This window comes from Nelumbo lutea, chromosome 2 (genome assembly GCF_056320005.1).
Source record: "Nelumbo lutea isolate HS-2025 chromosome 2, American lotus-T2T, whole genome shotgun sequence".
In the NCBI taxonomy this organism is placed as follows: domain Eukaryota; kingdom Viridiplantae; phylum Streptophyta; class Magnoliopsida; order Proteales; family Nelumbonaceae; genus Nelumbo; species Nelumbo lutea.
In genome coordinates this window covers 55,711,412-55,733,548 of record NC_142685.1, presented here as the reverse complement: position 1 = coordinate 55,733,548, position 22,137 = coordinate 55,711,412, and the positions used below count along the sequence as shown (strand labels likewise).

At 39.3% G+C, this 22,137-nt stretch overlaps 2 protein-coding genes across 2 annotated transcripts; both read left to right on the top strand.

Annotated features, from left to right (window-relative positions):
• The first annotated feature begins 2,841 nt into the window (after nt 1–2,841).
• LOC148870844 (SAUR-like auxin-responsive protein family) lies at nt 2,842–3,547 on the top strand. Its single transcript, XM_088967567.1, has one exon. It carries the CDS (start codon nt 2,929–2,931, stop codon nt 3,322–3,324), a length of 396 nt encoding a protein of 131 aa, XP_088823693.1. The 5' UTR covers nt 2,842–2,928; the 3' UTR covers nt 3,325–3,547.
• A 13,821-nt stretch (nt 3,548–17,368) lies between these two features.
• LOC148870843 (uncharacterized) lies at nt 17,369–21,540 on the top strand. Its single transcript, XM_088972082.1, has 2 exons — nt 17,369–18,095; nt 19,521–21,540. Exons 1-2 carry the CDS (start codon nt 17,369–17,371, stop codon nt 20,147–20,149), a joined length of 1,356 nt encoding a protein of 451 aa, XP_088828208.1. The 3' UTR covers nt 20,150–21,540.
• Nucleotides 21,541–22,137: the final 597 nt, after the last annotated feature.

Sequence of the window (22,137 nt, the reverse complement as noted above, 5' to 3'; positions counted from 1 at the left end):
GTGAGTATAAAGAGGATTCATGTTTGTCAAATCAGTTGGTTCTTCATCCGAATGATGATGTGTCCTAATGTGGATCTCTTCTTCTCTGTTTTCCTCTTTCCCAAATTGGTCCCTCTCTCTCACTAATACTGTGGGCTGACTGTCATCTTTTGAGACAATATAATAATCAAGAAACCAAACCATTTAAAAGAAAAAGAAACCCCCCAACCAGCCTCCTTCCATGAAATATCTCAAGAAGATATTTGAACATAGAAATTGAGCAGAAGCTTTTGGGGACCAGCCTGATTCTTTAACATGGCCATGTCTCACAGTTTGGATAAGGAACTAATCGTTCTTTCTGTTCTTTCTTCCCCTACTTTCCTGTGGTTTAAACCTCTGTATCCTCTCAGAACTTCATTCAGAATATTCACTAATTAATCACCACTCAGGAGAGATGATGTTGCAACCATCCGAACAATTGGGGGGTAGGGGGTTGGCCTTTCATTCTCCTCTGCATTTGTGCCATTCCATACTGTTACATCAGGATTCAGGTACTATTAAAGGGTAACAATTATTGAGAGGACCCGGCAACCCGACCCAGTCACTCACATTGATTTTCCAACAAATCAGGTCTGGGTCAGTGTTTTGTTCCTTTTTTATATTCACATTTCCCCCTCAACCAACCCAATTCAATTTCACATGGACCCATTTACTTAAAATAAAGTATTCATGGTTTAAAATGTTTTTATTGAGCCATTACCTTGATAACCCTAACTTCTTCACTCAACAGAGTCCTATCCCAACTGTATTAGGCTGGCTACAGGAAACCCATTTCATCACTCTATCAAGGATTTTGATAGCCTTATCCCAATTCCCAACTCAGTAACAAATTTCTTCTCAATCAATGTACTTTTATTACATTCATTCATGACCTCGAGGTCCTCAGCAATATTTTAATTCAAGCAAACTTTAGGAGATTATGTGCTAATGCATATCCAAAGTATACTGGATATGCTAAAAGAAAGAAAGAGGGCATTTCCGTATGTGTAGTGCACATAATATCTTATATTAAGTGGAGATTAAAGGTGTATGATGAAGTAAGTAAAGGTGCCATGACATGGTCCTTATCAATTTAATACTTGAGTGCTTTTAGAAAGTGCGTATCAGATAAGTGATAATCAACTAAGCTTCACTTAGGGATGGTTTAACTACACCTTTATATGCATTTTGATTTAATGAAGAGTCTCTCACATGGGAAAGTTGATTATCACTTATTTTGATGTCAGATCAGAATCTAATATAATTAATCAACACCCATGCCCCACCTTGCATTGACATTGATCAGGAGTTGGTTAAAAAGGCATCTATCCCTGATGTCTTCTGGTAGCAGAGACTTCACCTGTCCTTCAACACAATATGGAACCTTGTATGATATTTTTATATTGGAGGGGCTGATATTTGGAATCAGCCTAATTAAGAAAACCCATATTGATCAGCATTCTCTGATTCAGATCAGACTTCAGAGAAGAATGATGATGAAGAACAATCCCAATTCATCAACTCATGCCTCTATATTGATCATGACTCTCATGTATATCTTCTCTGAAAAGCGTTCTTCTCTTTAAACATCAAAAGTATTAAGAGGGAACCCACAAATCCCTATTTATATTATACTAAAAGTGGTTGTCAGTTCACCTCGTTGGCCCACTATGAATTTAATGTAGATATCCTTCCAATATCCACTGCCAAAGAAAGATAATCTATTCCAGTGTTACAACAGTGGAATAGTGAATGGATCTCCCAGTACGAGCTTCCATGGACCAATTAATCCCCAGTAGCCCAAAACATGAAAACAATATAATTCACGTTTAAATTAATTGAGCCATTGTGTATATTAATCAGGTTGATGAGTTGATCTGTTACGTGTATGGAGTTGCAGGTGGGTTATTGTGTTTGAACCAGTTATATATATATATATAGAGAGAGAGAGAGAGAGAGAGAAAGAGAGAGAGATTTTGCATGCATGAATAGTTGAGGTTATCCCTATTCCATGCTGGGTGGGGACTTCCATTTCTTAAACGTGAAAGACTCCGTTTGAATCAGAGACCTTGGAGGATTTTGATCAAAAAAACTGTTGGCTCTCTTTCGCTCCCAACCTCAGCTGTATCCCTCCTTCCTTCTTTCACTTCAGAAGTGGACATATTTTATAACATCCACTGTTTAGTATCACCTATTGATCTTTTCCTTTTTGATGGTCCATCCATTAATTAAAACTTAGCACTGGAATATCTGCTAGCGTTAGCATGGAAATCTACCACTGGGTCGACGATGTATAGCCTAAAATATCTAAATGAAGCTGAAATCTACCACTGTAAACTGTAAATTAAGTGTTCCAAATTCCACTTTCCACAGAAGTAGCTAGATGAAGTGCTTTGCCCAAATGAAGCCCCTACAAGAATCTCAACCTGAGAAGCTAGCTTAGAATTCTCGATTCTACAGAGAACCAGAGAGAGAGAGAGAATAGTTTTCCTTTCCTTCTTTTCTGTTCAAATAAAGACTCTGGTTTTTGTGCTTCACGGTCTCTCCGATCATTGGGTTGGTTGCATGTTCGTACAATTTCGTATAAAAGCGCAATGGTATATTTTTTTACTGCCTAATGAATGAAGATGACAAGGAAACAGAGAGACAAAGACGTAACAATCAGACACGCGCACAAGCATCATACCCATACACTCATACTTTCAGCCATCCATCCATCACTTCAACCATTCTGATTCTGATGGTTCCTTTACCACACTCCCTCACCTATATATATAACCCAACCCCGCTTCACTTTTTCCCACACCACGTTCCTCTCTATATCTCTCTCTCTCTCTCTCACGCTCTACGGCTCTAGCTCTCTAAAACTCCCTCTCTCTCGGCTCTAGCTCTCTCGACGTAAAGATAAACATGAAGACTATGACGGGGAAGCTCTTCAGTGCCTGCCTAAGAAGATGGAGAAAGATGGGCAGTAGAGTGTTTCCCTCTGCGACCTCCAACTACTGTTGTCAATGGGCTCTGTGGTCATCATGCTTGAATGATCAAGAGGAGAGATCCATCCCTAAAGATGTTCCAAAGGGTCACTTGGTAGTCTATGTGGGCGAAGAGTGTAAGAGGTTTGTGATTAAGGTGACCTTGCTCAAGCATCCCCTCTTCAAAGCATTGCTGGATCAAGCTCGGGACGAGTACGACTTCACTGCCGACTCCAAGCTCTGCATCCCCTGTGATGAAAGCATGTTTCTGGACGTCGTTCGCTGTGCCAAGTCTCCATCTGAGACTTGCTGCATTCCTTGTTTTCTCAGTTGATCGATCATATCCGATATCTCTTCAGCAAATTTGAACAGAGAGAATCATCCATTTTTTTCCTTCAATTTTTTCCATGGACACCACGAGGTCAAAACTGAACATAGGAGAGGAGACTCATGAGTCATGACATCTAGTTAAGTTCAGGGTGTAGCGAGTGATAATTAAGTAATTAATCATATAATCTCTGTATTTTGTACAGATTGTAATAAGATCTCATATAGGATCCTCCTGCCGCAGCTTCTAAATCTATTTGATCACTTCACTTTTTTTATATTATTAATTATACATAGCTGCCCATTTGATTCTTCTCGATCGATCTGAATTTTTCTAATGGCTTATGTTCATGGGTAGCCTTGGGATTCACTTTCTCCGTCAGAAAAAGCAATCAGACAGACAATAGTTTCTGTGTCTAACATGGAAGAAATTAGGAGGAGATATCAGACCTATATGAGACCTGCAGGAGCAGCATTCAGAAGATTACCGATTCACGAAATCAATTATACATCTATGGTGCAATTACGAGATAATTAAGGATTAATATTACTTTTCACTTCTGCAACAAATTTAGTTACAGTGTGAAAAATATATAAGGAGCTAGCGAATTGAGGCTGTTATGGTGATGAACTCATCCAAGTACTGAACTCCTCTCTTGCTCTCCTGCATTTAATTAAAGGTTAGCCCTGAAACGCTAGCCCAGAGCCAGTTAAAACATGCATGCAATCCAACGTTTCTGGTTTAATTACAAGCATCTATTATCTGCTTCAGTTAGATGCACCAAAAACACAGGCGTCTGTTTAGTATTTGTTGTTTAATAAATTAGGTGCACTGGCAAGAAACCAGAAACAGAAATTTATCCAGAGTTCCCAGCAGACAGTTCTTGAGGGGAATTTGTACGCACAGTATCTTGTATTGCTTTATTCCTTAAATATGTAAGGAAAAGTCAAAACAATATATGACCAAATTAAAGCCTTATTTCCTATAACTATTAGTTACTTCAAATCGATTCCTGTATCCATGGTCAAATTGCGTGAGTCCTAGAAAATCATTTTCGGTATAGCTAGACTCAATTTTATAGACCCTTCAATCTCTGTAACTCATCAATTCTTTTGATCAGTGGTGTCTAGATATACTTTTTGACTGCTCATTAGTCAATATGACCCTTAGGTGATATGGGCACATCTCAGTTTTATATATAACTATACACAAGGCATGCTCCTAGCTAGTAAAAATGACCAGTAAAAAAACAAAAAAAAAAGTACATAATTTGGACGTACAAGATTATTAATGGAATTGATCAGAGCTTCACCTCTCAATATATACCACCCCATATTAATGAGGTGTCACATTGCCCCATGGAAATGGGCAACCTGAGACCAACTGTATAGACTATAGAGAAGCAAGCAAAAAGAAAGAAAAAGAATATAAACTAAAATCTGCTCTAAAATACCCACTACCAGTTGGGTTATCATCTTGAAACTGATTGTTCAAAGACTGAAACGTTCTTTTCTTTTTGAGGAGAGCGGTTTGGTTAAGGTTAATGGGTTGGATTCTGAGTTGGCTTCTAAAACCCTAAGAGATGAGATTGTCAACTTGTTGGCCAGAGAGGCAAGGTAGAAAACTAAACCAGGTTCCTCCTCGCCATGCACAGAGAGCCGAGCTGGGATCTGCTGTGAAAATTGGGACAGCTGTTTGGCGTAAAGAACCAACTACTGTAGTCTGTAGCCAAAACATGATATTACTTAATTTCATTTTTACTGGTTTGAACTTTAGACTTTAAATGGCGCCTCAAAGCACAGAAATGTCCAAATCTGAAATTTATGATGATAGCAACGGAGCACATGACCAAGGAGAGATGTACATCCCCTCCTGAGCAAAAGCCAGGAGACCCAAGTAGTCGTCTCTCTTGATGAGAACCAACTCCATTGGATCTTCACAACTTTACTACACCAATCGATCACAACTGTACCACTTTAGCTTGTTGTTCTGACCAGTGACCACATCCATCGCCATAGACCCACAAGCCTAGGCTAGGCTTTATGGCTTCCACTGTCTCCATCTGAGGAGAAAGAGAGAGTCGCGCTTGCTCTCAAGCTATATATATAAATTTGGACCCTCGCCAAATTGTTCTCTTCTCTCTCCTCTTCTCGCTACCATGAACCCAGCTTCCAAGCACAAACTTCACCACCTTGGATCACCCATCTCCCCTGTGGAGAGTTAAGTGGCCACGTAGAGGCGTACAGCAGAAAGTGATCTCATTATTTTCCTTTTGGAGCACTCTTACATGTTCATTCTCTCAGACACTTTTCTCTTGGGAGAAGTACCAATCAGCCCAGATGAGAATTTACTAGGCCCAAAGTACTGAGAAAATGCATTCTAACCATGAATTGATGTCAAATTCACTGACAGGATGTGGTTTATAGGGGGAGAAGGCTACTTGTAGGGGGGGCTGGAATTCAGAATTCTGCGTCGTGTGTTTCCTACTTTTCCCTTTCCTATTTCTGTACGTCGGCTGTGTTTTGCTAAACGTTGAATATGTTGTACTTGCACAGCAGTTATTTCAGAAAAATAATAATAATCCTTTTTATTTCATTACCAGTAAAATATTAAGGAAAACAAAATATTTTATAGGGAAATTTAGAGTTCAGTCGAGTCCACCCTAGGTTTTTGGGTTTTATTTCCAAGTGTACAAAATTGTACTAAAATTTATGGGGTGGACAGAACAATATTAAGCTGCGTTTGTCATAATTTCAGATAATTAATTATGATGAATTTTATGATTCTAAGTTTGAATGTAGGAAAATGGCCGGAGGAACTAATTCCATCCTCAGGCTCAGAATTTATTCCAACTTCCCAAAAATCAATACATTGGAAATAGAAGTATTAGTTTGAAAAAAAGAATCATTTTTAGCTCCAAATTCTCTCTTATATGATTCTTCTGAGCAGAATTTTAACCAAAGATAGCCGATCATTTTACCCAGCTACTATAAGGATGAAATCATGAGCTTCACCTTTTAAAATTGTACTGTATATTACGTCTCTTCAAATCACTCTCATCCAGTAAAATTTTTTTGTTCATAGAAATCTCTTTTATTAGTCTGTATTATCTATGATAAAACCATTATAGTATATATCAGAATGGTACAAAGGATGAAAATGATAGAACCACTCACCAATCATTTTCTCTCTTTACACCAAAGCTCTTATTTTTACCAGTCTCTATAGGCCTCATTTTTTAAATAAAATAATTCTTTTAGCAAAATAAACAGAATCTTCAATTCATTCATTTTTTATCAATATATATATATTGGCGTTCATGTACTATATCCATATGGTTTTTACAAGCAAAATGTATCAAGTTATGAGCCATTATATACATTATTATACATCCTACTTATAGATGTAATATTTACAACACAAAAAGTTTTTCACATACATCCCTTAGTTGATCATCCACAAGTAGCTTAATTAAGATGCCATAGTTAACAAAGATTTTGCAGAAAATATGCATTCTGAACTGAACCTAATTCATGAGAATGATGAGGACCATTTATCACGGCCTGTAGCTCAGCATCTTCTGGTCCAATGGTTCTGCTTCTTCTACCTGTACTTGCAAGTATTATTTGACAATTCCTTGTTAACTGGTAGTGACCCATTTGACCGATGTTGTTTAAAAATATATTTTTAAGGGAAAAAATAAATGAAGAATGGCATCAATTCACCAAATTAATGTTCTTTTATATTTTTAGTTCTTTACATATAAAATAATAGAAAATATAATTTTCTTTACCTTTTAAGTTATTGAGTTTCAAACTTATTCCTTTTTATATAGCTTATATATTATAAGTACATAAATCAATAGTTTAACATGAGAACCAACTGATGGTGGCTCAGTTGATAGGTTCTCTTGCAATGACCCATGCAATGTACAAGATGATGTTTAAAAATTTACTTTTTTAAGGAAAAAAATGAAGTAACAGTTATTTACCAATTTTTTTATATATTTCTATTTTTTATATATAGAATAGTAGAAAAATAATAATTTATTCTTTTTTAATTATTGAGCTTCAAACTTTCCTTTTTCATATAGATTATATATTATGAGAATCACATAAACCAACTAATGGTGGCTTAGTTTATACGTCATCTAGCTAGTTGTATCAAATACCTAGGTTGGGGGATGAGCTACCCCCTCCCCCAATTGTATAGCCCTATATAAGGCCAAAAAATGTGCTTAGCATGAAATTAATAACCAAGTTAAAAAATTCAAAATTGAACTAATGAAGATAACCAAATACTCACATTAAGTTCTTCCTTACTACATTTTATTATTGACCTAGAAGAATCCATGGAATAAATCTACATTAAGTTAAATTAATAAAGATAGAGGGAAAAGCCTAATAACCCAAGGAAAGGAGTGATGATTTCTTTAAATTTGTTCACCGCATGTAATGGTGGGAAAATTTGGGTCCAAGCTAAGATTCATATTTAGATTAACCCTTAACCTGACCTAACCCATCTAATTTACACCCCTACTTAAAAAGCCAAAAGGGATTAAGAGATATTTAAGAGGAAATAGGGATTTAATGGGGAGTGGCATAGTTCAAAGTATCAATAGGGGCGTATCGGTATTAAAAACTCGCCGCTCAATGTTTTTTTTTAGTTTTTTTTTCAAAACTTGATTCCTGGAGCTGATTTTTAAGTGTTTTTTATTGAAATAAATGGGAGTCTCGAAACACCTGTAAATAGGTGTATTGAGACCAAAAGATAAGATATGATACGCCCAATACGGGGCGTATTGTATCAATACTTTGAACCTTGGGGAGCGGAGATGTTACAAACATTGACTATTAAGGTCAGAGAGAGAGAGAGAGAGAGAGATTTAAGAATTGTCTAATTATAAAGTAAATATGGATTTTATAAGAGACAATGAAGACCCATAAAGTTTTAATTTTAAATTGTATCTCCTTACATATAAAATAATACAAAAAATAATTTTCGACTACCCTTGTTATAGTTCTACAAAACCAAAAAAAAGTGCTTAGCATGAGATCAATAACCAAGTTAGAAGACAATTACAAAATTGAACTAATGAAGATAACCAAAGGCCCATGTTAAGTGCTTTCTTACCACATTTTATTGTTGAACTAAAAGAATCCATAAAACAAATATACACTAAATTGATAAAAAAAATAGAGAAAAACCTAATAACCCATGAAAAGGAGAAATGGTTTCTTTATACTATTTATATAAGAAGAAAATTGGTTCACCCCATGTCTTGGTGAGTAAATTTGGGTTTTGACATTAGTTTGGGTCAAAACTAAGGTTCATATTTAGGTTGACCCTTAATTTAACCCAATCCATCTAATTAACACCCCCTACTTTGTTAGAGACAAAAGGATTAAAGAGATTTAAAAGAAAAAAGGAATTTAATGGAGGAGGGGAGATGTTACAAGCATTGACTATTAAAGTGAGGAGAAAAAGGGAGTGTGTGTGTATGTGTGTGTGGGAGAGAGAGAGAGAGAGAGAGAGAGAGAAAGTCTTATTAATGAGTAAATATGGATTTTATGAGATACAATGAAGACCCATGAGGGTTTTAATTTTGTCTTGAGTAGGAGAAGGCACTTGTGAGCTTTGTGGTGAGAAGACCACTCACCACACCTAAAAAAAAAAAACTTATAAAGAAGGATTCAAACCCAAACAACCTTTCATGTTAATAGTTTCAAAAGGCAAACATTCCCGTGTTTTTATTTTTTTGTCTCATAGAAAGTTGAGAAATGTTGGGTTTGGATAGAAAGAAAACTAGAAAAGCACAAGAGAGAAATAGATGCGGGCTAAGGGGTTGGTAACTATCTATCTTCACGATGTGCCATTTCAAGACGTACACCCTCCATCAAATGTCCTGCGCTGAGACTGTTGCCATTTTCCTATCGCTGTTACTATCGATCACTGTTCTACTTGTTTTTGAAGCAACAGATGATGTCATGTGATGTTACTCAGTGTTGCACAATCATATTTTCAGTTTAATTCATAAGCATGCACCCTTTTGTCTTAGATCAATTCGTAAAAGCATGTCTCCCTCCTTGAGATATTCCACTTCAATAGATGACCCAATGGTAAACCTCACCTTTGCTGAACAAGCAGTAGAGACTGCTGCATCTGGGAAGAAAAAGCTAAAGCTTCTGACGAAGCTCGTGATCATTGCCATCAACAACCTGTACCATTGAGGAGGGCGTCATAAGCTTCGGGTAACAGCAATATCTATAATTGGTTGATGTGTTTTAGTGGACTAAGATGAACCAGAGGCCCTTTGGATATGCAACCCAATTACCAGGGAGCACTTGGCCCTTCCAACAGTGTTTCGATTAGTTCCATCTATCAAAGAAACAACAATGATCTAGATGATAGGAATTTCAACAAGCTCAGCTATCTGGAACAGGAAAGAGATATTGAAGTGAAGGGTCGACGGCTGATGATCCTTAGGTTTCAAATTTCATTTATGACTATAGCTTTAAAGTACGTTGGCCATAATTGATCCGAGCCTTTAAGAGGGAAAAGAAGATGCACTAATTATAAATTGAAAAGGAAAATGGTATACAAAATGACACGAGAACAATAACTATATGTTCTTTTCTAAAGAAAACATGGGATCGATTATTATACATGGAAACTTTGAGCAAGCTGATCATATTTGATTCTACATAACATATTTAGTTCTCTATTGAGCTAATAATAGGGGTGTTCATTGTAATGGTCCAAAGCACAAAACCAAACCAACCCAACCTAATTTGTGGTTTGGTTCAATCTGTACTTAAAGACAGTTTGGTTCAATCTGTTCTAAACCACAACAATACATATAATATTATATAAAAAAAAATTAAATGTTAACTTTTAGGGGTGTTATTGTTTAGGTTTTCTAATTGGATTAAAACCAAGAGAATCATAAAATGGCCCAAAGTCTCTAAACCGTATTAGAAACCACACCAAACCATAATAAAATGGTTTGGTCTGGCTTGGTTTCCATACCAATACAGTTTGGTTTGGTATGGTTTGGTTTCCATACCAATACAGTTTGGTTTGGTCTAGGAATTTCTCATACCATAAACAGTTTGGTTGGACCTTGGTTTGGTATATATATATATATATATATATATATATATATATATATATATATTAATTTGGTTGGTCTGCAATCTTCTGAACTGGACCATGAACACCCCTAGCCAATAATAGCATCTGAACACAGCCAAGAAATCATTGAACCGGGGTTTCCTATGTGCCTATATCTTCTTACAACTAAGAATGACTTCTTTCATTGGTAGTTTTCTATGACATACAATTGATGGCCTCTACTACAGCAATCTCTCCTAAGATTTCAAGCAACCCGTACAATATCACCCCAAACTGATAAAATCTTTGTATCTTTTTGGTGTCGGTCGGGATTATGACTAACGCAACTTCAAGGAAGAGTGAGGCATAAGAAGGGCTAAACCGTATTGTTTTTTGCATGGATAAGGGAGTATTGGATGTAATGCCAACTACCTAGTTGTCTAGTTGACGACTCCAAAGATTTCCCAACTTTAGGGTGTCCTTATCTTTGACCTAAGAAGCACTGACATCAAGTTTCTGTGCAATGGATATTAATGAGGATAAATAGTTTATTTAATTCAATCCAAAATCCTGTTCATGGAGACAACACAATACCACATCCTCAACTTAAGTTTAACCTGCGTCTAGAACCTTACATACAACTTATTTTGTTTACTGATGGAGGATCTTTATCTGCAAATTCCTGTAGTTTAGAGCAATTTGTTTATCCAACTCTTTGTCTTGCCTAGGTGTAGTGGATGGTAAGGCTCAGAGTCAGAGCTCAGTAGAGGAGGCTGAACTGCAGGCAATATTCCAATGAGTCACCTTACAGATTGCAGTGGGACATATCCTCACCAGTTCTTCATGAAGGGAGGTCTTTGTTGGATGATTGATGACATCACCTTACAGAGGAGGGGAGGTATTAATCCATTTTGAAAAGAGGGGATGTTTCAGTATTTTTTACGTGAAATTTCAAATGAGGTTTCGGTCTTTTTCCTAAAAATTAATCATTTAGATGCCTTCACGACACCACAGAATCCTATCAAAAAAAACTAGTAAAATATAATATAGTCAAACAAAATTGCAACGTACAGCAAAACTGTTCTTCATATGTAAAACCATACCGTTTATTTGCAATTGCAATTTCATTTACACTAGTACAAAATACAAATGCATGGGAATACAAATCAGAAGATTGTAAATTCTGTTTCAGGTTTTACTTTGCTTTAAGATTTTATTTTACTATACACGTCAAAGAAACAAAACAAAGTGAAATTCAAAATAAAAATAAACCAGAATTTGCATTCAACTCATTTGCACTCCCATACCTTTGCACCCGTGCAAATGAAATTGCATTGAAAACAAGCTATAGAAAGTTTTATTCTAGTAAAGCTAACTAAAGCTAAAGCCTATGGAGATAAACATCGGTTTATCTACCAAATGAATCCCTGACTTGACAAAGGAGCTAATATGTTTGTCTTGGTACTCTTATTTCTGCTTATGCACCTCAAATATCCAACTCACTTCCTGTTTTGGAAGGTGTGCTCCAGTGCCCCCATTGTCAGACCAGATCCCTCAAGTTCGTTCTCAAAACGATAAATGGCATTTCAATAAACTAGTTTCAACAATAGGGAAATCAAACCAAATATAAAAGATATCATCTTCCCCATATTCTAATTCAGCAGTTGCGTGTCCTAGTAAAGTAGTAACTCAGATGCAGCTTTCAGTTAAAAAGAATCACACTAATGTCCAATGAGATTAGTGTGATTTTGGACAGAAAGATTGAAACACCAATTTAAGAGCATGTTCTATTTATGTATCAATAGTGTGCACCAGCACAAGGCCATTCAGCTCTGTTGGATCGGGCTTTTCTCAAACTAAGTGAATTCCTTGGGGAAGAAAATCAGAACTCATAATTTGAAGAGATATTTAATTAGTTCTAAAACGTAATGTATGGACTAACACAAGTAGCTATTATATTATAAAACAGAAACAAGCATATATCAGGTCAATAAACATCATTCAGTGGACCAACATGAGTAACTGATTCAAATATAACTAAAAATAATCAATAGCGAATCCTAGCTCATAGAAATGTCAATAACTTTGAGGGAAAAAATCAGGAAAAACCAAATCAGAAAATTAACCACACAAACATAAAAGGGTATGTAGAACATATAGACACCCAAGTGAAGTAATGAAAAGGTAACAAAAGAAATGGTAGTGGAACCCTATAGATTGATAGAATTATAAAATAAAGAGAAAAAAAAAAGATAAGAACAAAAGTCCTGCCTTTTACTCCACACACACAGTCCTTTACTCCTACATTCCTTTAAATCACAATGGAAACAAAGATTGGATAAAGTTATAACCCTAGTTTAGAGGTATTGACTTGAATGCAACCCACACTATTAAATGGGGGAATAATGATTTTCATTTATGTGCATCATCAAAAAATTAAGGTGATCCAAAAATACATGGCAGGAACCAAGCAATGTCTCAGAAATACAAAAGGCAAAAGAAATAATCAAGGAGGACTGGGACTCAATAAAGCTCACATCTCTTCATCCCCTCCCTAGACAACATATCTGCTAGCAAATTAACAGATATTAGGACCAAGCTAGAAGATAAGGATCTGGCACATATGAAATAATCCAAGTAGCAACCCTCACCACCTTCTTTCCGATCCACTCTAAAACAATCTTACAATTCCATCTCCACATGAGAGGAACGCAAGGGAACATCAACCCAAGTCCCTGTAGTAATGCCAAAATATCATCACAAATTGAATATCCATGACAAATACCAAGAATCATATTGATATCTGACAGTTCTGCTGCACTGGAAGGAACCAGATTTTTTTTTTTTTTTTTTATCAGCAAGGAACCAGATTCCCTACTACAAGATTGTAACTCCCCAGGACAAAAGGCCAGGTTACAGATTAATTGCTGCACATTTGATGTTATTACACCATTGAAAAAAAAAAGATTCTGCTCTAAATAATACTGACTAGAAAAACTTGAATTTTTGAAGAGGAACGAGCTTTCCTTAGAACAGAATGAAAAGCAGGTTTTGAGTGCATGATTTGAATATAAAGATAAACAGTAACTAGGAAAAGTCTGTCTTCCCAGTTTCACCAGATAACAGCTGCATATCTAACTAATTCAGCATTTTTAGCTCTTCAGGACAAGATTGTAACTTCCAGCATTTTTAGCTTTGCAATTTCCCAGTTTCTTGACTACAGGATTGTAGCTCCTCAGGAAAACATGCCTGGGTAATGGGTTAATTATTCTACTCTGAATGTGATTACACCATTAGACAAAAAGATCCTGCTCTAACTAAAAAGCGCTTTGAAAAATTTAAATGCTTGAAGAGGGAAAAGGCTTTCTAACTTGCTCAGCATTCTTTTTCTTCTGAATTCTGATCAGTTAGCTCAGCATGAATCTGCAGAAATTAACTTAGCAATATTTTTAATACTATTAGTAAAATATAACAACGGCCAATGAATAATCTCAGGGTCTTCTGGGCCTGAGCCAAATGCATAGGAACAAGTTTTTCCCATCATTCTATTCACAAGTTTCTACCAAGTATCCAAATTTTAACAGTATCTCCAGATGCCTTTTCTTTTTCTACTGCCTGCATATTGATGTATTTGTACTAGATTGCCCATATTTAGCACAGAACACCTGATATGTAATGATTTAGACACACACTGGTGTAGATGGGATCTCATGGATAATGAACAGGGCACGCATCAGGTTGTTCCCATTAATGGATTTGCATGTAGAAACCAGAATACATCTTTCCAAAGATTCATGGAGCTGCAGAAACTGGGAGCCATCATTCAACATGATCCCAGGACAAGCACTAGACAGAATACTCTTTTAAATCATGTTATGGCCAGTTGGTGTTAAAGAATCAGACAAATAGACAAACTGAAAAAAAAATGCAATTTTTACATGCACATTAACAATTTTTTTGAAGAGTAAAATGAAATTTTCATTAAAATAAAAAGAGAATACAGAAGGAAGGTGATAAATATATCACCCAAGAGAAGAGAAGACTAGCTTAGACACTTCTTGCACTAATTAACAGCCAACAAAAATACTCTGATAAAAAAAGTAAAGGAACTAACTCCTCCAGAACCAGATCCTAGGCCAACCTCACAAAAGGTCAGCTGCAATGCAAACACGATACTTGCAACTAAATACCTGTGATATTTAGCTTATTAAAAAAAATACTTGTGATTTTAGAATTTTCTACTGGATATTCCTGTCTCATTACTGATCAGATAGATAGAAAAACTTCCATCTTTATGGTTTTCTTACTATTGCTAACAGATGCCATATGTAGAATAAGGTGATTGCTTTAGGACAAAGTGGACCTCACCTTTATTTCTAATTAAAATAATGATGACAGAGGAGAGAGCTGCTGAATATAAATTGTCCTCTAGCAAGGAAGCAAAGGTGGAGTTTCAGTTTTGTTGCTTGCTAGCAAGATCTCATAAAATGTTAGTATTTGACTGAGACTAAGCAAAACATCATAGCATAATTGAAGAGTTATTCCTCTTTTTCTTAATACCTCTAAATATTTTCTACAATTTCAGTGTTCCTATTTGCCCTCTCTACAAATAAATAACTATTCCAAGGGTGGTCTGGGAAGGGAGTTTTAGTGGTAAGTGTTATCTCTAATGCCTTCTTAGTTTTTGATGTCAATGATAGGGCTTAAAGGTCTCTGAATTCATTTCTGACAATATCATGCATAGCAGTCTCTGAACTCATCTCTACTCTAACATGAAAGTCAAGAGTGATAAAATCAATAATTAAATTTGGCCACTGTGGTATGCCTGAGAAGGTCCCTACTTTTCTTTCTTCCTAAATACCCCATAAGCTAACTGGCTTTGTATATCTTTTTTACCTCCCAAATACCCCAAAAGCTCACAGGCCTAGCAAATCTCCAAATTTTTCCCTCTTCCGGAGGGGGAAAAGATACTTTCAAACAGAACTGTGATGCCTTGTAGGGGCTTCCACCATGCACGTCAAACACATAATCAAAGCTGATGAAAAGAGGGAGGTAGGCAGTCTCTCCGCTAACCTCACTTTTTTTTCTTTTTTGCTGCAATCTCCACTGACCTCACTTAGTTTATAGGTTTTTTTCTTTTTTTTATCAGTAAAAGATGATAGCTTATTGATACAAAATAATGTGCAAGATGTATTTCGGATATAAAACATTATATAATCACAAGTCCAGAAGTAAATTGAAAACAACAGATCCTGTATGTTCACCCCTTCTTGGGCAAGATGTATTTCGGATATTTTACTGACCTTGCTTCCCTTACTTTATGTCTAAGGCTCCAAGAGCCATCCATGTCTCTCTTTAATCAGCTAACAATGGTTGTTTATTTTTATTCATGATTTTTTATCAATATATTAATTCATGATTTTTGGTTGCTTGATTTAGTCCTTTTTTCTCAGAGTTAATTCTTTCCATTGATCTTTATGTCTCAAGCTCAGAAGCTCTTTAAATTGATATTCATTCATCTTCAGTGTAAACGTAGATAAGTGATTTTGTTTGCTATCTAGCTTCCTGCAATTGTTAATCTGATATATCTCCACTTGTCTGCCTATTTCCTTGTTTTCTAGCATGATAGACAAACAAGGATATGGTTTTTTAGCTCTAAACCAAACCCAAAAGAAAATACACACAGAAAGTGGCCCAATAGGTGATATACAAGGTTGATTAAGAAGGTTTCTCGGTGTAATAGCAAGAAAAGGGCAAGAGAAAGCTTAGGAAAAATTCAGGTAATCAATAACAAATATCTGGAGCCTAACTCTGATAGTGTTCTGTCTTGCTAAATTTCTCCTGAATTCTTCATGAGCTCACTGTCTGATGTTCAAATTACTTGAACATAGAAGAACTAATCACAAGCCTCCTGTTAGGAAATGCCTAACCAGAGTCTTTTTCAAGGAACCACCCTCCAGAACAGAGAGGGAAAGAAGAAGAAGAAGATTGGAAGAGAAAACTTAGATATGCTTTTCCATGCCTTCCCCAAACATGAACCCACCCTTATATAGACATTATTACAATAAAATCATTTCGGTTAGGCTTGGGGATATGTGCTCTGTCATGGCTGATGTAGCCTGCTGTGAAAAAACAGCTGTCCTGTAGCTCACCTGGCTTAAGGGGCTCTGTTGGGAACCAAGACCAAGATCCAAACCCAAGGCCCAGACCTCCACTTACTCGCACCTACCTGAGGAAGAAGGCACGCAAGCAGTTTCAGCACCCAACTGCAGCAAGCAACATGTCAGCTGGTCCCTCTGCATGAATTCGTTAGAGCTCAGAGTTTGTTGAGATATTTTGTAACCGAAATCGTTATAAGAATGGGTTGGCCGAATGAATGAACCATGCAAGATTGAATCCTCTCTCCCTCTTTTCTCTTCATCTCTGCTTAGGAGGAAAGGTCTCCCTCAAAGAGACTCCTGAGGTGAGCAGCAACTCACCAATACCAGATCGGTGACGCTGGACGAGGGTGGACAAGATCGAAGTCGATCTCCACCAGGTGGTCACGGGGCTTAAGGAGATCAAGGAAGCCATGTCAGTAATGGCATCTCAGAAGGAGAAAACTCCTCCCACCGCCGGCCGAGAAAGCGACAACGAGGAATCCAGCTGGGGCAGCAACAGAAGGGGGAATTTTGTCCCAGGAAAACTCACCAAACTGGATTTCCCAACATTCTACGAGGGAGATCCGATTCCTTGGATCTTCAAGGCTGAAGAGTATTTTGAGTATCATGATGTACAGGGACTCCAGCGCATGACCATCACCTCTTTCCATCTAGAAGGGGAGGTGATTCTGTGGTTTTAGTGGTTCCGGCACTCCCAACCCCAAATCTCATGGCAAGAATTCACGGAGGCATTGTGCATAAGATTTGGTCCTACCGGGTACGACGATTACGACGAGATGCTATCTCAGGTAAGGCAGACGGGAATGGTGAGAGACTACCAAGTTGAGTTTGAACGGCCAGCCACCAAAATACATGGGTGGCCGGAGAAGGCATTGGTCGGCTGCTTTGTTGGAGGACTGAGGGACAACATCAAAGTAGAGGTGAAGGCTCTTCAGCCCACTTCTCTGTCTGCGGCAGCAGGAGTGGCAAGGCTGCAAGAGGAGCGACTCGACCAACTAAGGAAGATGACGACTCGACCTTCAGGGCCCCTGTTAAAAATCCCGTCCCGCCAAGATGGGCTTCTCCCTCGGCCCATGACAGAACCTAGCCGAACTGTAGGGGAACCCACTCGGCCCACCCAGGGACCCTCACTGCCAACTAGGAGCCTAGTCCCCTTCAAACGCCTCTCCTGGGCCGAAATGCAGGCCCGGCGTGAGAAGGGCCTGTGCTACAACTGTGGTGAGAAGTTTGGGCCTGGCCACCGATGCAAAACCCAGCGGATGTTCTTGCTGCAATGGGAGGAGACTGGGCAGGAATGTGAGGAGGAGGAGCTGGCTGAGGAGGAAAGGGAACTGGACCAGACTCAATACGACAACCCCAAGATTTCCTTGCAAGCTTTAACAGGGCTGGCATCACCCAAGTCTAAGAGGGTTGAAGGGAAATTCAGAGGCCGCCGGGTATCCGTACTCATAGATAGCGAAAGCACACTAAATTTCATCACACAAGTATTGGCTCGCCAACTAGGTATGACAGTTCTCTAAACCTCACCTTTTGCTATTAGAGTGACGGATGGTAATCACATTGAATGTGAAAGTATTTGCAAACATGAAAAGCTGGTAATCCAAGACCACACTTTCATCGTGGACTCGCACCCATTGGATTTCAGCGGGGCTGATGTAGTGTTGGGTGTACAATGGCTGAGCCAACTGGGCCCGGTCCTTTGTGATTGGGGACACATGACCATGGACTTCTGTTGTGATTAGCTCCGCTGCCACCTGGAAGGTCAGGAGGTACCCAGCCCAATAGTGGAAGGTCTACACTCCATGCTAAAAGGAGGGTTTGGAAAGGAACACTTGCTGCTGATGCAAATGGGCCCATTGCCTATTGGGCCTTTACTAAAGTTGGAAAATGAGGTCCAATCATCTGAGAAGGACCAAGAAGATATCCAAAAGGTGATAGGCCAATTTCCAGAAGTCTTTAGAGACCCGGACCAGCTTCCTCCAACCCGGTTCCAAGACCACCGTATACCTCTAATCCCAGGGGCAGCCCCTACTAACGTGCAGCCCTACAGATACCCGCATTTCCAAAAAACTAAGATTGAGAGGCTCGTTAAGGAGCTCCTGCATAAGGGCTGGATACAGCCTAGTACAAGCCCATTTTCGTCCCCAATGCTCCTAGTAAAGAAGAAAGATGGGTCCTGGCATTTTTGTGTTGATTACCGGGCCCTGAACCATATCACAGTCAAGGATAAGTTACCGGTCCCGGTGGTGGATGAGCTATTAGACGAGCTGGGGCAAGCCAAGTATTTTTCCAAAATGGACCTCCGATCCGGCTATCACCAAACTCTGAAGATGTATACAAGACAGCCTTCAGAACCCAAGATGGACACTATGGGTTCCTGGTTATGCCGTTTGGGCTGTCCAACACCCCTTCTACCTTTCAGGCCATCATGAATGACATTTTCAGGCCTTATCTCTAGCGTTTTATTTTGGTCTTCTTTGATGACATTCTGGTACAAATGCAAGGATTGGAATTCCCACCTCCAACACTTGGGACAAACATTGAGTTTGCTAAAACAGCATCAACTGTTTGCCAAGCTTTCAAAATGTGTTTTTGGGCAAACTGAAGTCCATTACTTGGGCCATGTGGTTGCAGCGGGACGGGTCATGGCTGACCCAGAAAAAATAAATTGTATACAAGACTGGCCCACGCCCAAAACAGTCAAAGCCCTACATGGGTTTTTGGGCCTTACTGGCTACTACCAGAGATTCATATGCAACTATGGGTCACTGGCAGCCCCATTAACTGGGCTTCTCAAAAAAGACTGCTTCATTTGGATGGAGCAGACCCAAAAGGCTTTTGATGCTCTAAAGCAGGCCATGATCAGCCCACCAGTCCTAACCTTACCAAAATTCGAAGAGACCTTCATGGTTGAATGTGATGCATCAGGTGTGGGAGTTGGAGCAGTGCTCATGCAAAATGGAAAGCCCATATTTTATTTCAGCAAGGCCCTCTCCACCAGAGCCCAGAATCAGTCAACATACACAAAGGAGCTGATGGCAATAGTTATGGCAGTCCATAAATGGCGACCATACTTGTTGGATCGAAGGTTCACAATCCGGACTGATCAGAGAAGCTTGAAGTATATATTGGACCAAAAGCCTCTCACTCCAGATCAGCAAAAATGGATAATGAAATTAATGGGCTTTGATTTCTTAATCGAATACAAGCCTGGAATCACCAACAGAGCTGTGGATGCATTATCTCGAAAGGCCGATTACCCTCTATTTGAAGCTCTGCGAGAGGAGGCCAGAAATGACCCCAGCCTCAAAAAAGTACGGCAAAGCTATTTGCAAGACCCCTCCTCCACACCAGGGTACACCATGAAGGGACCAGACTTGTTTTTTAAAGGAAGATGTGTCCTCTCTCCTACTTCAGCACATCAGAAGACCCTATTAGAGCTCTATCATGAATCGGTGCTGGGTGGACATTCAGGTGTTCTCCAGACATACAAGAGGTTATCTTCACATTTTTATTGGCCCAACATGAGGAAGGCAGTCGAGCAACACGTAGCATAGTGCACCGTATGCCAGCAACAAAAATACTCGGCCCAATTTCCCCCTGGGATCCTGCAACCCCTCCCAATTCCATTCCCAATTTGGGAAGATATATCCCTGGACTTCATCACTGGTCTTCCATCCGCTGGGGGCAAGACGGCGATTTTGGTGGTTGTCGACAGGCTCTCTAAGTATGGACACTTCATTGCCCTATCCCATCCCTACACCGCAGCATCAGTAGCTGAAACCTTCATCAAAGAGGTGACAAGACTCCATGGTACTCCCAAATCAATCGTCTTAGATCAGGATCCAGCCTTCCTCAGTCAGTTCTGGAAGAAGTATTTCCGTTTACAGGGGGCAATGCTTCATCAATCTACTAGCTATCGCCCCCAATCCAACGGACAGACTGAAATGTTGAATAGATGTTTGGAAACTTACCTACGTTTTGTGGGTTCCAAGCCCAAACACTGGACAAAGTGGCTTCCATGGGTTGAATACTGGTACAACACTACATTCCAGGTGACAGCAGGCATGACACCATTCAAAGCTGTGTATGGAAGGGAACCACCCCACATTCTTCCATATGAAATGGGTTCAACCGCAGTAACAGAAGTTGAAGCCCAGTTGCTGGCACGAGATGAGGTACTCAACCTCCTGAAGGAGACTTTGCACAAGGCCCAACAACTCATGAAGAGGCAATATGACAAAAAACATCGGGCCGTCGACTTTCAGGTGGAGGAGGACTATGTCTACCTCAAGCTGCAGCCCTATCGACAGTCCTCAGTAGCAAAAAGGGCTTGGCATAAGCTCTCTCCTCGCTACTTTGAGCCGTTCAAGATAATTGAGAAGATAGGCAATGTTGCCTACCGATTGGACCTCCCCAAAACAGCTCGCCTTCACCCAGTTCTTCACATCTCCTTGCTTAAGAAGTCAGTGGGGGATATGACCAAAGTTAGCAACGGCCTACCAACATTTACAGAGGAAGGAGGTATTACCATCACACCCGCCAAGATATTGGATTACCGTTCAGTCCATCGCGGGAAGAACATAGTGAAGGAAGCTTTAGTAACCTGGACTGGGCTTCCCCTCCATGACTCCATGTGGGAACCGTATTGGCAGCTAAAAAATCAGTTCCCAGAATTGGACCTTGAGGACAAGCTCCATTTTGAGGGAGGGGGAACTATTGGGAACCAAGATCCAGATCCAAACCCGAGGCCCAAACCTCCACTTACTCGCACCTACCTGAGGAAGAAGGCACGCAAGTAGTTTCAACACCCAACACGTCAGCTGGTCCCTCTGCATGAATTCGTTAGAGCTCAGAGTTTGTTGAGATATTTTGTAACCAAAATCATTATAAGAATGGGTTGGCCGAATGAATGAAGCATGCAAGATTGAATCCTCTCTCCCTCTTTTCTCTTCATCTCTGCTTAGGAGGAAGGGTCTCCCTCGAAGAGACTCCTGAGGTGAGCAGCAACTCATCAAGCTCAATCGAGTTGGTCCTAACAATCCCCTCCCAGTTTAGACAGACCTTGGCATCAAAATCTGAGGAAAGTCTTGCAGCTTCAGGTAAGATTCCCAGAAAGGCCCAAAATATCTAGGGACTAGTTTGCTCTATGCACAGCAAGCCACTGAAACCTGTCTTTAAGGATGCAATTTGAGGAAGATCCAATTCCCCACTTGGTACTCCACATCTTTATGCCTGTGATCATAGGCTTTTTTCATTAAGCTATTGAGCCTTAGTAAGTTTGCCTTGAGTTCCTTGAGGATGGAATCCCTCTTCAGTAGATGTTCTTCTAAGGTGGCCACTGATGTGGAGCCCCCTTCATATGGAATGATAGGGGGTGGATTCCACCCATAGTCCCATACAGGGCCTTGAAGGGGGTCATACCTGCTGCTGCATGATAGGTGGTGCTGTACCACCATTCAGCCCAAGGTAACCACTTCATCCATGATTTAGAGAGGTCCCCCAACAAAGCATCTCAGATAAGTTTCTAGGCACTGGTTTACCA

What these genes read in the sequence shown, in the direction of transcription:
- LOC148870843 (XM_088972082.1), top strand. Translation starts at nt 17,369, where the DNA reads ATGCTATCTCAGGTAAGGCAGACGGGAATGGTGAGAGACTACCAAGTT. An exon ending in AGTATTGGCTCGCCAACTAG is followed by an intron (nt 18,096 to 19,520) that starts GTATGACAGTTC and finishes GTGATGCATCAG; the next exon opens with GTGTGGGAGTTGGAGCAGTG.
- LOC148870844 (XM_088967567.1), top strand. Translation starts at nt 2,929, where the DNA reads ATGAAGACTATGACGGGGAAGCTCTTCAGTGCCTGCCTAAGAAGATGG.